Source organism: Elephantulus edwardii, unplaced genomic scaffold, assembly GCF_000299155.1.
Source record: "Elephantulus edwardii isolate Elephantulus edwardi_28Jun2011 unplaced genomic scaffold, EleEdw1.0 scaffold00054, whole genome shotgun sequence".
Lineage (NCBI taxonomy): Eukaryota > Metazoa > Chordata > Mammalia > Macroscelidea > Macroscelididae > Elephantulus > Elephantulus edwardii.
In genome coordinates, this window is record NW_006399804.1 from 11,422,468 (window position 1) to 11,437,281 (window position 14,814).

Consider the following 14,814-nt stretch of genomic DNA (forward strand, 5'->3'; position numbering starts at 1 on the left):
ACTCGTAACTGACCCTTCACTGGATTTTTAAGGCTGTAAACGGAATGGAAGATTTCTTATTCTTCTCCTGAGAAGCCACTGGTAGATTTGAACTGCCAGAGAGGCCCGGCCTTTGGGATAGCTACATAATTCCATGTAGGGAATATGCCACCAAAGTTTCTGCCATAAAGATTGTCGTTGTTGTTGTATGTGCTATAAAGATTACAACCAAAAAAAAAAGCCCAAAACAAATATTATAACCAAAAAAAAACCCCAAAACAAACAAACCCCAAAAGCAAACAGAACAAAATAAAAACCCTATGGAGAGCTCTGTTGGCCTACTGGATAGAAAGTTATGCTATCAATCCAAAGGTGGGTGATTTTAATCTGTGGCCCTCAGTCCTGGTTTTAATTGGTTTTGGTCAAATATTCTAAGTGGTATAGCACTGGTCTGTCCTTTTGCTGTACAGCGGTATCAACTTGTGGTTGCTGTGATGCTGAACACTGTGACATTGATGTGTCAAATGCAATAATGGTTACCCATGTGTTTGGTGGAGCTCCCAGATTAAAACAAGCTTGGAAGCAGGAGTGGCATCCACTTCTGAAACAGCTTGCCTCTAGTAACTCTATGAACTTGGAGAAACAATCAAAGTTATGCAAGTGTTCAGGTCTTTCGTTCACAGGGTCATCTACAACTCGATGACACTTAAAAACAAATAACAGCAACAGTGGAGATGTTCTACTCTGTAACACACAAGATCACCATGAGTCACAATTGGTTCTGGTTTGACTTTGGCTCTTTCGTTCTCTCCAGGGTCCCTCGTATAGAAAAGGTGAGTTGGAGGCATAGGGAAAGCTGTGAGAGAATGTGTGTGGAAGCCAACTTTCCCCTTATGATGGATTCTAAAATAACCAGAGCAATACTCAAGAATTCGCCGCCTTGAGAAAGTTGGGATCCTCTATCACTACCTGTACAATTCACTTGTATGATTTTGAGATTTCTCTATATATATTCCAAAGAGTGTATGTTCAAAACATTAAGTTAATTAATATTTGTTTTGTTTGAAGATGTTTAACATTCTGCTTGAAAGTAGAGAGACCTGAGGATGGTATCATATTAGGCAGGAATATAGGTGAATAAGGGTCACAACTTTGTGAGCATCTAGTGTTTGTCCAAGGAGACCTGGTGGCACAGTGATTAAGCAGTCATCTGCTACCAAAAGGTTGGTGTTTTGAAGCCATCAACTGGTCTGTAGGAGAAGGATGTAGCATTCTGTTTCAGTGAAGAATTATGGTGTCCAAAACCCTATGTGGCAGCTCTACTCTGTCCTGTAGTGTAGCTATGAATCTATTTGTAGGAATCTATTAAACACTAGGTCTTAGTGTTGACTGGGTACCTAGCAATTCATAGGCACTTTTTAAATACTATATATACTTCTCACTGCAAAAAGCAGGGTTTGTCCTTACAGTAGAACAAACAACAGCTCGGAACAAGAAAGTAACTTACCCAAAGCGAGCCAAGTATGTGATGCAGGTCATTTTGTCTCAAATGACCTCTCTTCATTGCTCAACTTTATTTTCTTCTTCTGGGACCCTAAAAATCATAAAACAGAATGAATGCTTTCCATTAAAATTGTCAGTGTGTCTGAGTGCAAGCTCAGTATGTTTGTGCTTGCTACCAAGTATCACCAGCCATTTTTGTGTAGGACTTAATGCTGGCACAAACCATTCCTTACCTTCAGTATATATATAATAATGTTGCAGCTTCACCCAAGTGTCATGTATGGAAACCCACATCACCTCTCAGTCACACAGAGTCTCTAAGTTCGTGGCTGAGTGGTCCTCTTCCTTCCAGATGATAATCACTAGAAACCAATGAAGCATTTTCACAGAGTAGAAACTTTGTAACTGAAATACTTTAGAAAGCTGAATTTACTCTTTTAGAGCATTTGATGAGCAAGAACAAGAGAACAAGAGCTGTCTGTGACAGGGAGATGTAGCTATCACATCATTTACATTAATATAGGAGGTGAATCTCTGAGGGTATTATTGGGGTTCTGAGAAGGAGGACAAGGGGAAGACCATAGGATCACTGAGGAAGATGAGTGTCCCTAACATAGGGAGGATATACTAGATGGGAATCCTTGCTGTAAAATGATCCCCGCTCACCTCTGTTCTCTATTATTTCATACACAATTCATTTAGTCTGTCTACAAAGTGGGAGAGTGTTAATACAAAAGCCTCAGTCCAAGGACAAATGATAGACCTTAGAACTAAGACCATCTGATAGAATGTCAGAAGAGTTAAGATCTGGGGTTTCCAAATTAATGTGTCCTTTCTCTTTCTTCTTTAAGCAGTTGTTGTGGGTAGGAGGTCGGTAGATAACTCCTAACTGGAAGGTCTGTATCTTGGGCTCTTTGGGTGAGAACCAAGAAGCCCTCTCTCTATACTTGCTTTCTGAATAGGCCTGAGACCAGAGCCACTAGAATTCACTTAGTCCAATACCATCTGAATTCAGTCTCTACGGCCATACCTCAACCTTAGGATTTGAGAAACTTTTAAAAATTGTGATTTGGATGCAAGTTTAGAGATAAAATTGGTTTTCCATTCAACAGTTGATACACATTTTGTTTTGTGCCATTGCTTGTCGTTCCTACAATGCAATAACATTCTTCCCCTTCTTCCCGGTGTTTACCATTTCCATTTGTCTTTCTTTCCTTCCTGTTCTTTCTTACTTACTAAGTTTTATCCCTCGGAGAATTACTAAGTTTTATCCCTTTTGATTTCATATGACTGATTGTTCTCAGGAATGGATATCTTGCTGGTATTATTGATCACCTATAGTCCAATCAATCATTTGACTGAAAGTTGAGCTATAGGGGTAAGCTCTTGAAGGATTTCTAAGGGCCATAAGCTTGAGGGTTCCACCAATCTCTTCAGAATAATAAGCTTGGTCTTTTTTTTTCTGACTTTTAGTTGTGTTCTACCCTTTCCCCCACTCTATCTAAGATCCTCTAGTGTGACCACTTTCAAAGCAGTCAATAGTGTAGGTGAGGTACTATCTAGTTCTTGTCCCTGGGTCTTAGAGGCTAAGAGTCATATGGTCCATTAGCCTTTGAACAAATTCTTTCTTACCATCTTTGATTTTTCTTCACTTTTTGTAATAGACAATATTATGCCAATAAATGTACTTTAGATGGCCTCTCTCAATGCTTTTGAGCTGTGGTACTGGAGAAGAGTATTGAGGGTACCATGGACTGCTAAGAAAACAAACAGATTCATCCTGGAGAGGGTTAAACTGGGCTGCTCCTTGGAGGCAAGGATTCTGAGGCTTTATCTGACATACTTTGGACATGTTGTAAGGAGGGACCGGTCCTTGGAGAGGGACATCATGCTTGGGAGGTTGCAGGGACAGCGCAGGAGGGGAAGGCCCTCTATGAGGTGGATTGATTCAGTGACTGGGGTAATCGGGATGGGTGTATCGGAGACAGTGCGATTGGCACAGGACAGAGCAGAGTTTAGGGCTGTTGTACATAGGGTCGCTATGAGTCACAAGTGACTCAACAGCACATAACAACAACAACAACAAGGGGGAAAAAGATAGGAATTGGAGTGGGAGAGGGAGCTGGGAGCTGAGGGCTATCTTAATCTTTGAATCCCCTGTGACTTTGGTTCCCCTGAAACCCTGTCCACTAGGCAGCCAAATCTGAGTCTTAGTTAAATATTTAGATTTACAAATAGGTGGCTAACAATGGCTTGGAGTGACCGGTTTGTGTAAATGGTTAAGATGCTTGGCCTCTAACTGATAGGCTAGAAGTTTTAGTCCACACAGAGGTGCCTTGGAAGACAGGCTTGGTGATCTCCTTCTAGGAAGCATATTTCTACTCCAACACACGTTGGAGTCAACTACCTTGAGTCAAAATCAGGTGGACACCAACTGCTTTTACTGATTTTGCAATGGCTTGATAGAGTTAATGTCATCATTGGAGCCAAGAATCTCAAACTGCTTATCTAAATTCTAACAGAGGAAGAGAAGCTGACATGCCTGGAACTGAGCTGGTTTGTCTCAGGGCCTTCTTTCATCCACCTTAATCTTCTTCCATCACTAGAGGGAAGTAAGATTTATTGTCTCCATTAAAAAGAAAAGAAATTGATGCTGCACCCCTGAGCCATGGGCTGGATGAAAGGCAGAGCTCAACCCACCAATGCGACCTGATGAGGCCCTCTTTCCAGGGGCCCTTGCTCTGGGTAATCTCATCCCTCTCAAACTCTGATATCTTACTTATATTTTAAAACCATAATACTCCATACTTATTTGCAGGTATTCAAAATGTAATCCAAATCATGTAGCCTGTGTTTATGACATCTAAAAAGAAAATTAGAAAAAGTAATTTGCCACCAAGCTTGATTTGTTAATTTAGTATAGAATGAAAGTCATGTGAATTTTACTATCTAAAACTTTATTGCCATTAAGTCACTTCTGCCTCATACCAACCCGTAGGGCAGACTGCCTCTTTAAAAGTAGCTAATGAGTTCAAGCAGCCAGCCTTTCAGTGACCAACTCGGAGCTTAAACTCTGTGACTAGGGCTTCCTTTTTAATTATTTCTTTTATTTTTATTATCATTTATTTTAACAAATAATTAGTCACTTCCAACTCACAGCAACTCCTAGGACAGACTGAGGATGACAGAAGAATCGATGCCTTTGAGCTGTGGTGTTGGAGATGAGTACTGACTATTTCATGGACTGCCAAAAGAACCAAGAAATATGTCTTGGACAAAGTGTAACCACAGGGCTCTTTAGAGGCAAAGATGGTGACACTTCTTCTCTGTTGTGATTGCATATCATTGAGCTTCCCCCCTCCTCAACTCATGACAGTCTCATACACAATGAACAAAACACTGTCCTATCCCACGTCATCACCATAATCAGAGCAGATCAGACCATTGTGATTCATTGGATTTTCAATGGCCCATTTTTGAAAGGAGATATTGTTGTTAAGTGCTGCTCAGTTAAGTACAACTCACAGTGACACTATGAACAACAGACCTGAACCCTGCCCTGTCCTATACCATCCCCATCCTCCCAGGCACACTTGAGCCCATTGCTGCAGTCGGTGGATCAGTCCACCTCATTGAAGGTCTTCCTCTCTTTTACTGACCCTCTACCTTTACAAGAATGATGTGTCTTCCTAAAGAATAGCCACCTTCAAGTTAACTATGACTTAAAGGGATTCTATGAACAATGAACCTGAACCTTGCCCTCTCCTATGCCGTTCTCATCATCCCTGATATACTCAAACCCATTACTACGGTCATTGTGTCTGTCTCTCTCATTGAGGGTCTCCCCCTCCTTTACTGGCCTTTCCAAGCACAATGCCCTTTTTCAAATCCTAACCCCTCCTAACAACATACCCAAAATATGTGAGATGAAGCTTCTCCATCATTGTTTCTACGGAGCCCCCTGGTTACACTTTCTCCAAGATATATTTATTCGTTCTTTTGGTAGTCTATGTGGAGGCAATGGGCCTTTCTCCTAGTCTATCTTAGTCTGGAAGCTCTACTGAACCTGTTTAGTGTGATAGCAACATACATGCCTTCAAGACAGATGAGTAAGTGGTGGCTACACGTGAGTTGTATTCGCTTGGATTTGAACCTGAATCTCCCGGTGGAAGGTTAGACTTCTACCACTGCACCACGACTGCCTACAGAGTTTCCTCCAGACATCTGGCTTCCAGGCTCATCAGCAAGGTGTTTCTTTGTAGGCTGCTGTCTCTGGTTCATCAACAAGCAGTTCTATTAAGCAGGGTGCTAAGGTTTCAAAATGATCCTCCACATGTCGCCTCACCAGCACCATTTAAGCTGTCTGCACTGTTTCTCCCTCATTAGGTAGGCTCTTTCCTCCCTTCTGATGTTCCTTCTCCCCATGGGTTCCTTGCTATTTGTGGCTAACATTTAACTATTCCTGCGCTCCCTTTCCTGAAAATATCAACAGACTCAATGTTCGGGACCTAATCTTCTTTTTCATGCCTCATATCACTGCTGTTCCCCATCCTTAAGCTTTCTATCTGGGCATGAGCTTTTCTTTACATGTGTGGCATTTGGTACAGTGATCAATTATCTCGGGTAATTGCTCCTCACTTGAGAATCCCTATTCTTCTTCATTAGAGACTAGACAAGAATGCTTACTCTCATTGACCAGGTGCACCAGATCTCTTACTTATCCCCAATTTGCCATTTTGCAGTTTAGTCGTTCAGGGACCAAGCACTGAGGGGCATAATCGCAGCAGTAGCTTGTGCCGGGTGGGGACAGCTGGCTTTTCTGCTCTGTGCCCTCCTGGCAAGCTGAGACTCAGTGCTGTTTTCCCCAGACAGAGCTGCTCTTTCTCTTCCAAGGTGCCCAGACCCGTTAGACACACAGGAGAGATTTTTTTTTTTCCTGAGTGGCGGAAGCTGTATATCTTTAACAAACCCTAATCCAATTCAGCTGTCTCTCCTTATTCCCAGATATTTATGTACAATTACCTACTCAGACTTTCCGAGGGTGTAAAATGAAACTAAATGGCCTTCTCTCCTTCGCCAAACAAACTCACTCCTGTCAAGCTGAGTCTGACTGATTGGAACTCTCTGTAAGGTTCCTAAAGTTCTGGTGGCCTAGTGGTAAGGAGTTGCACTGCCAACTTAAAGGTGTATGGTTTGAATCTACCAGCAGCTCCTGCGACAAAGGTAGGCAGTCATCTGCGAGATTTACTAGCTGCTAAGAGTCAACTACGAGTCGGTATCAACTCATAACAACAGCAGATTTCTGAGGCTGTACATCCTTTAGAAGGCGACTTTCCATCTGTCTCCCTTGAAGCGATGGGTGGATTTGAACTACCAGCTTTTTGGTTGGCAGACTGACACATAACACATAAAGGAAGCCACCAGGGCTCCCTTTTGTCACACTGCACTTTAAAAATCCTTCAACTCTGTGCCATGCTTATTGGTTTACTTTATTTGTGGCTGTTATCAAAGTGATTTTTTTGTTTATTAGACCTGCCCTTATCCCCTAAAAATAGCTGTCGACAGTTTCTCTGCTGCACATTTAAGAATTCAGGTGATTCAAGAGTGTGCATTAGGAAAGAGGGTACACTCTTTGGAATTACAGCTTAAAATTCCAGTCAGCAGCCCTTTGGAGATGTAAATTGAGGAAGCTCTCTCCTTTTGGACAGCTTAATGATCTGTGGTTAATAGTAAGAGGCTGATGGACAGATGCAGTACAGCTGGGCTTAGGTTAGCCTTTCTCAGCACTCCAAATTGCCCCGTGATTACAGCTATTGAGATTCAAAATCCTACCCTGAATCAATAACTGGAAGCACGAACAAAGATTCGGTCTCCCCCTCTGGTGGCTTGTCAGCAGGCCCTGCTCTGCAAACACAGAGAAGTCATTTTGCCAGTCACTAACTGATGCTTCCTTTCAGAACCTTCCTTCAGCCTGGAGAAGGGTTTCTCTGCCTGTTGTCTCAGCATAAAAAAACAGGGTTTCTAGCAACTCTGAGATGAAGATGCTGGATTTAGATCAACTTCTCCATAGTTAGGAGAGACGAGTTGCTTGACCTGACCCTGACGGCACAGTGCATAACACCACACTGCTAACTATGAAGTTGAGAAAGCTCTGGTGGCCTAGTGGTAAGAAACTGTGCTGCAATCCCGAAGGGATGTGATTCGAATTCACCAGTTGCTCTACCCAAGAAGGATGGGCAGTCTCTTTCCATGGGATTAATGGCCACGAAAATCTGCTGGAGGGTCATTTATGGGTCAGTCCTGACTCAACAGCACACAACAACAACAACCATAAAGTTGAGCTTTGGTAAGGAATTGCACTGCAAACTTGAAGGCATGTGGTTCAAATCACCAGCTGCTCCATGGAAGAAAGATGGGCAGGCTCCTCCCATGTAATTTACTGCCTCTGAAAAACCACTAATGAATCAGGTAATGAGTGGGTGCTGACTCAACAGCACATAACAACATCAACCATGAGGTTGGCAGTTTGAATCCACCAGGTATTCTGTGGGAAAAAGATAGGCAGTCTCCTCTTGTAAATCAACAGCCTTGGAAACCCAATGAAGGATCACTATGTGTCAGAATTGACTCAAGAGCCATGAGGTTTTTCTTTCTTTTTTTCTTCTAAGCAGAATACACATAATTTCATAGAAATTAATAATAAATGTAGCAAAATATAGTTCTAGGAGACACACAATGCATAGTTGCTGGAGGTCATTAATGTTAGGACTGGAGAGAAAGGAACCAGAGAGAAAGAAAGAAAGCTTAAAGGCAGCTTTATTAAGGGGTCTCCTGGGCAAGGTTCCCTGGTCTGGAGAGAGAGAGAGACGGACCATGGAAGGCACACGCAAGGTGGGTTGGGGCAGGTTGTTATAGCAGAGCCTTCAGGGAGGAAAAGGAGGGACGTTCCATTGTGGTTTATGGTTCAGCCAGGGGGGCAAGGCTATTCAATCTTTTTGTTGACATGTCCTATTTGAATCCTTGACTCTCCCTCTTGGCCTTGGTCTGAGCCTAACAATTAACATATTTTGTGTCTTAGATAAAGAATTGGTATCATGTTGGGGTGTCAGGTCCATTTTAAACTTTAAAAAAATCTCCAGAAAACGAAACCATTGCCATCAAGGTAATTCCAACTCGTGGTGACCCCACATTTATCAACATTGTGCCCCATAGGGTTTTCAATGGCTGTCATTTTTCAGAAGTAAATTGTCAGGTCTTTCTGCTGGGACACCCTACGCATTTCTGAACCACCCACCTTTTATCTAATAGCTCAACACTTAGTCATTTTCACCACCTAGGACTTCCTTTACAATTTTCCTTCTCTTTGTCACCTTCCCCTAAGATTTGCAAGTGAAGGACACTGCCATCTCTCAGCAGCCAAGACTTTGGAGTGACAGGTTAGAAATAAAGGAAAAGAAAAGCAGCTGAGAGACTGGATCTTGACTTCGTATGCCACTAATTATAAATCTGCTTTTTCACAGAGTCATTTTTCACTCAAGAAGGGAGCTGCAGCCTTGGGGATTGGAACAGACAGCGTGATTCTGATTAAATGTGATGAGAGGTAAGCATAAATCCATAATTCTTGGTTAGACCACAATCCACAAATTACATCACAAATACTTTTTAGCCAGAGAAGAGGTGGCAATGGTGAGGGAGGAAGCATGTCTCCTCCCCTTGTGTTGCTGGCGCTGTTTAGTTATAACTAGAGCCCTGTTCACAGTCCTCTGGCCTAAGACCTCTGTGCCACGGAAACTTTCACAGCCCTCAGCTGCATCTAGACTTCTCTAAAATCAGTCAAGAATATTCTTCACTAAGATACTGAAGGGCATTCATCACCTAGGCATGTTAGCAACAACAAGCAATTTGGTCACTGATTTATGTGGGGGCATCGTGCTGGACATCATGGACTGTACAAACCTGATGAGGTGATTACAGAAGGCAAGGACACTTTAGTGAGCAGGAAGTAAATAATGTTCTAGAAATGCCTCTGCTTTGTGCTGGAAGCAGAGAGCGGGGTGGAGGTGGAGGTGGAGGATCCCTGTCTGCATGAGTACCTGAGTGACAGGTACTCTGGGAATAGATGTGTTCTGAGAGAGAGGATTTAAATCCCTTTTCAAGGTGTCTGTGTAAATGACCACTGGTTTGTGTTAGACTCCTAACCAAACTTACTGAGAGGAGCCACAGAAGAAAGACCTGCTTCCTTTAAGATTGTGGTGATGGTGGTGGTGTTTCAGAAAGAAAATTCTATGGAGTGACAGTCTTCTACTCTTTATGGAGTCACCATGAGACACACAACCTTTTGGTTAGCAGTGCACTGTGTTATGTACTGCACTACCTAAACTCCTTAACACTTTGCTGCAAATGACGGCAGATGTGTTTCTAAGCACGGTCATCGATTTTAAAAGTGTGCGGCAACGTATTAACCATCTGTGTACTCCTACAGTCTGAAATGTGTTAGGAGCATACAGCTCCAGAAAGTGTGGGGCACAGTGCTAGTTTTATGGTGTGCATGATGGCAGGGGAGATGGAGCAGCTTCAGCAGGTCATTCGATTGCAGGGCACACAATACCCATTCTGTACATTGGTTGGAGCATGGGAGCATGAGGGCTTCATGGGGCAGGCAGCTGGATGGGAGGAATATTATGTGCATAATTGTCATGAACACAACCCTAGAAATAGGAATGGGTACTAAATCATGGGGATCAAGTTGCTGAGCCTGACCTGGGTGGGGTCAACCATGAGAAACAAGGTTGAGCATGCAGAATGTGTGTATGTTAAAACATACATAACAAAACATTTACCATTTAAAATCATCTGATATGTATAATTCTTTGACATTAATCATCAACCATGTTATGCAAGCATCACTGTTACCTGTTTCCAATTTTTTTTCCTCACTTTTAAAAGAAACTTATGCTTCTTAAGCACTATCTCCTCATCTCCTACCCATCCCTGGTTACCACCAGTAAATTTTGGCACCCATGTATTTACCTATCCCATTTTGTTTAATATAAACAGTATTGTACACTATCCAACCTTTGATTTTATTTATTTCACAGAATAATGCCTTCATGATTTATTCACCTTATAGCATGTGTTTATAGCAACTTTATTTCTCTTTATAGTATTATATGTTATCTCTGGACAGAATATTTAAAATAGGTATTTCTCTGGAAAATATTACTCTGTATGAATAATAACACATGTGTCTGACTGTTGATAGACACACCTTTTTTTATTATGAACACATCTTTTGACCATTATGCAAAGTGCTGCAGTGACCAATGATGTGCAAGCTTCTGTCTGTGGTCTGCTTTCAGTTATTTTGGGTATATGGACTAGAACGGGAATGGCTGGGTAATTGTATGAGGACTATGCATATGAGATTTTGAAAACCAAACTGATTAATAACTACGTTTACTTCTGGGTAGTGAGATTATAGGTGGTGAGGTTATGCTATTCGCTTCTTTATACCATCTGAATTTTTGTTTATTTCCAATGAACACAAAGTATTATTTTCTGTTTTGTTTTTTCTTTTGGGAAACAGAAAAGCTATACTTAACCATTTTAGCTTGATGGGTTTGGAAATAAAGGAACCTTGAAAACATTGTTATCTGAGAAGAATGTAAATAAACCCACATTTCAGGAAGAAAGGAAGGTAAAATAGAATGTAATTCCAGTGAAATACGCTGGTAATAGAGAAGGATGAAACTATCAAGGACTTAGGGAGATAAACTCATTTTTAAAAATTATTAATATTTGTGCTGGAGAAGAGTCTTGAACATACCATGGACCACCAAGAAAACAAGAAAGTCTGTTTTAGAGAGAGAGAAACCAGATTTCTCCTTCGAGGCTAGGATTTTGAAGCTCTATCTCACTTACTTCAGGCATGTGTCCTTGGAGAAGGACGTCATGCTTGGTAGGACGCAGGAGAGGAAGACTCCAGATGAGATGGATTGACACAGTAACAGCGAAATGGGGGGGTTGTGTGTGTCGGAATTAGTGAGACGGGCTCAGGACAGGCAGGCTTCAGAGCTGCTGTACATAGGGTCACTATAAGTTGCAGACAACTCAACGGCACATAACAACAAGACTGTTAGCATTTCTCACTATCACATGTTTAAAAACTGTGGTTTGGGAGCTCTGGTGGCCTAGTGGCAAGAAGCTGTTCTGCAATCCCAGAGGTACACAGTTCAAATCCACCAGATGCTCTGCTGGAGAAGGAGGGGCAATCTCCTCCTGTACCAGTCAGATCCAATTTGATGATACACACACAAAAATAATAATAATTAATAACAATAATAATAATAATAAACCAGCCAACTGTAATTTGAAAATAAACAAGCAAAAAAACTAAACTCATTGCTGTTGAGTTGATTCTAACTCAGAGTGATACTCCGTCAGATTCCTGAGGCAGTAAAAGACGGGAGGAGAATGCCTAGCTTTTTCTCACAAAGCACCTGGTGAATTTGAACTTCTAATCCTCCAGTTATCATCCCAACATAGTGGCACTATCATGAGAGCCAAAGTAATCTTCCAATTACTTAGTGACACAATGCCACTAGAGTAAAAAAAAAAAAACAAAAAAAAAACTGCCAACTGGGGTATCAATAGCCAAACTGTTATAAATAAGGATCTTGAATTCAGGGAAGTGGCATCTCAACAGGCCTTGGTCTCTGGCTACTCAGTCTTGCTCAGAAACCCAGCTAAAGCTGTTCTTGTGTTGAACTCCAGTAAGCTGGAAGATGTCCTGGGAAGTTAGATGGCACTGTTTGACCCCACTCCTGAAGACACTAGCTTTGCTGTGTCTGCTCCTGTGGAAATCAAGTTATGGTAATGGAAATGGTCTTAGAATGAGTCAACTAACCCAGGCAACCAGGTACTTCTGTGAACAAAGGTCTTCTGAGGACACCTGACTGTCTGAAGGTGGCAGTAAGCTAAAATAAGAAGTGTGATCCCCAGAGAAGAAAGAGCACTGTAGTTTTAGGGATAGGGAGTGTAGAGGGAGCAGCCAGGACAGAGGCACAGAGGGTCTGACCTGCACACACAGGAGCAGAGAAGGGGCAATCTAGGTGGCAGAGGAAATAGTAACAAGAGAACCACAACAGTTAAAATCCACCAACTTTGTCTCAACAACTTTAAAGGCCATTCTTTCTATTTCATTACTGTTGAGTTGGTTCCAACTCATAACTGACCCCTCTATGAGTTTCCAGTTTTATTTCCCATATTTCATCCTTTGAATGGCTCATGGATTCAAACCACCAGAGAACTGGGTCTTTGAGACAGCAATGCTGTTTTCTACAGACTGTGCCATCAGAGCTACCCACTTAGAAGCCATTTAAAAAAAAATAAAATAAAATCCCAGCCGTCTTTTCTTTTTCTTGTTTTGAAGTTGTGCTACTGTCATCAGCTGTCCTTCTCTCAACTCAGCTCATAGGTACCCCCTGGGAGAGTACCAGGGGGGAGGTTTTTGGGGAACTAGAGGAATTTTTCTGTTCCTGAGTTTATGGGATGAGGAGAGTGGAGTGAGGAGGAAGCTGTACAGGAAAAGGGAGACAGGAAACAAAAGACAGGAAGGAGGGGAGGAAGAAAGGAAGGGAGGGAGGGAGGGAGGGAGGAAGGAAGGAAGGAAGGAAGGACGGACGGACAAAACCCAACCAGATTGTGTTGATATAGCAGATTGCCAGGCCTTTCTTCCACATGGATCCTAGGTGGGCTGAATTGTCAATTTTTAGATTAGCACCTGATTCCAAACTATTTGTGACAATTAGGAACCTTAAGACACAAAAGTGAATAAGGCCTAGGAGAAACAAGTATGGCAGAGGAGAGGAATCAAGGTATGTGTGAGTAGAAAAAGAACACAGTTAGAACCTTAAAAGAAATAAATTACATTTCATTATGTAAAAACAATATTTGCTTACTTAAAAACCCCACAAAATAATATGAGAAAAATCATAGTTCTGCCACCTGAAGGTCATCACTAATTACTTAATATGGGTATCTAAACTTTTGAATCCTTTTCTATGTGTAAGGATTTGTTCTTTTTTTCTTTCTTAAATATTTCTCATTATATCTCTTTTTCTAACTAGACATGAGAACAGACAATTTTCCTTTATTTTTTCTGAAGACATAAAAGCACACCTAGCTATCTCATGTCAACTGCGTCAGAATTTATTATCGTGCTTTAGAGTTCAGGCTGTGGAGCTGGATGGCTTGATTGCACTTCTCAGCTCAGGAACCAGTTTGAAGAGATGTCTCTCTGTCCTCATCTTCTTTATCTTAATGATGTTCAAAAGAGTGACACCTTCTTTATATAGTTGTCATGGTGATTAAATGTGGTGACAAATAGAAACCATTAAGAATAATAACTAGCATTATTACTATTGATCCTCTGTTTGACATACTTGGGAGGGTTTTGTAGCAGAGTCTATAGGAAATAGATGCCAACTCAAAAGTCATGCCTCTTTGGTGGTTCAAATCCACCATCAGCTTCTCAGAAAAAAAGATGGACAGTCGCCTCCTGTGCTATTTACAAACTTGAAAACTCAACAAAGGATCAGCTATGACTCATGTTTTCACTTCTGACTTGATAGCAGTGACTAATGAGTATGTAATTTCACCTATTAAAGAACTCTGGTGGCTTATTTAGTTCGATGATGAACTACTAATAAAAGGCTGGTGGTTCAAATCTACCACCTACTCTATTGGAAAGAGTTGAAATATTCTCTCCCTGTAGAAACTTACAGCTTGAGAAACCATATATCAGAATCAATTCAACAGTGGATGTATGGAGCCTGGTAGCACAGTGATTAAGTACTTGACTACTAATAGGAAGGTCATCAGTTTAAAACCACAGGAGAATATGGTATTCTGTTTCAGTAAAGATTATAGCCTGGAAAGGCTATAGGGAAGTTCTAGTCAAGTATATTAACAATTTATAGCACCCAAGGACTCCAGAGAAAGAGAAAGAGAAGCATTCAACATGTCATAATTTTTTTGGGGATATACTATCATAGAGTTTAAAACCAGTTAATATTTTTATTTTATTATACATATTCTAATAAGTTAAAAATGAAAAACCTCAGTTCACTGTGGCTCATATTTTAAATGTGAAGTACTAGAACTAAAAATAGTTTTTAATTATACAAAAGTTAATTCTTACATTCAAGGGAGGACAGCATGCTAATGAATCCCAGATTTTGTAAGATTTAGCTTAAGGGTTTTCTTTGTTAGCAAAAATTTTAATATTCACAGTGATAAGGTTAATGGATTTTTGTTAAGGTGTTTATGAGT

At 41.2% G+C, this 14,814-nt stretch overlaps 1 protein-coding gene across 1 annotated transcript in view; it reads left to right on the forward strand.

Moving 5' to 3' along the window:
* Positions 1-14,814, forward strand: part of GAD2 (glutamate decarboxylase 2 (pancreatic islets and brain, 65kDa)) — a 114,892-nt gene that overhangs the window by 22,593 nt on the left and 77,485 nt on the right. Inside the window, exon 8 of the mRNA XM_006887066.1 lies at positions 9,003-9,082. Coding sequence (XP_006887128.1) covers positions 9,003-9,082 — 80 coding nt within the window. The remainder of the gene's footprint in view (positions 1-9,002; positions 9,083-14,814) is intronic.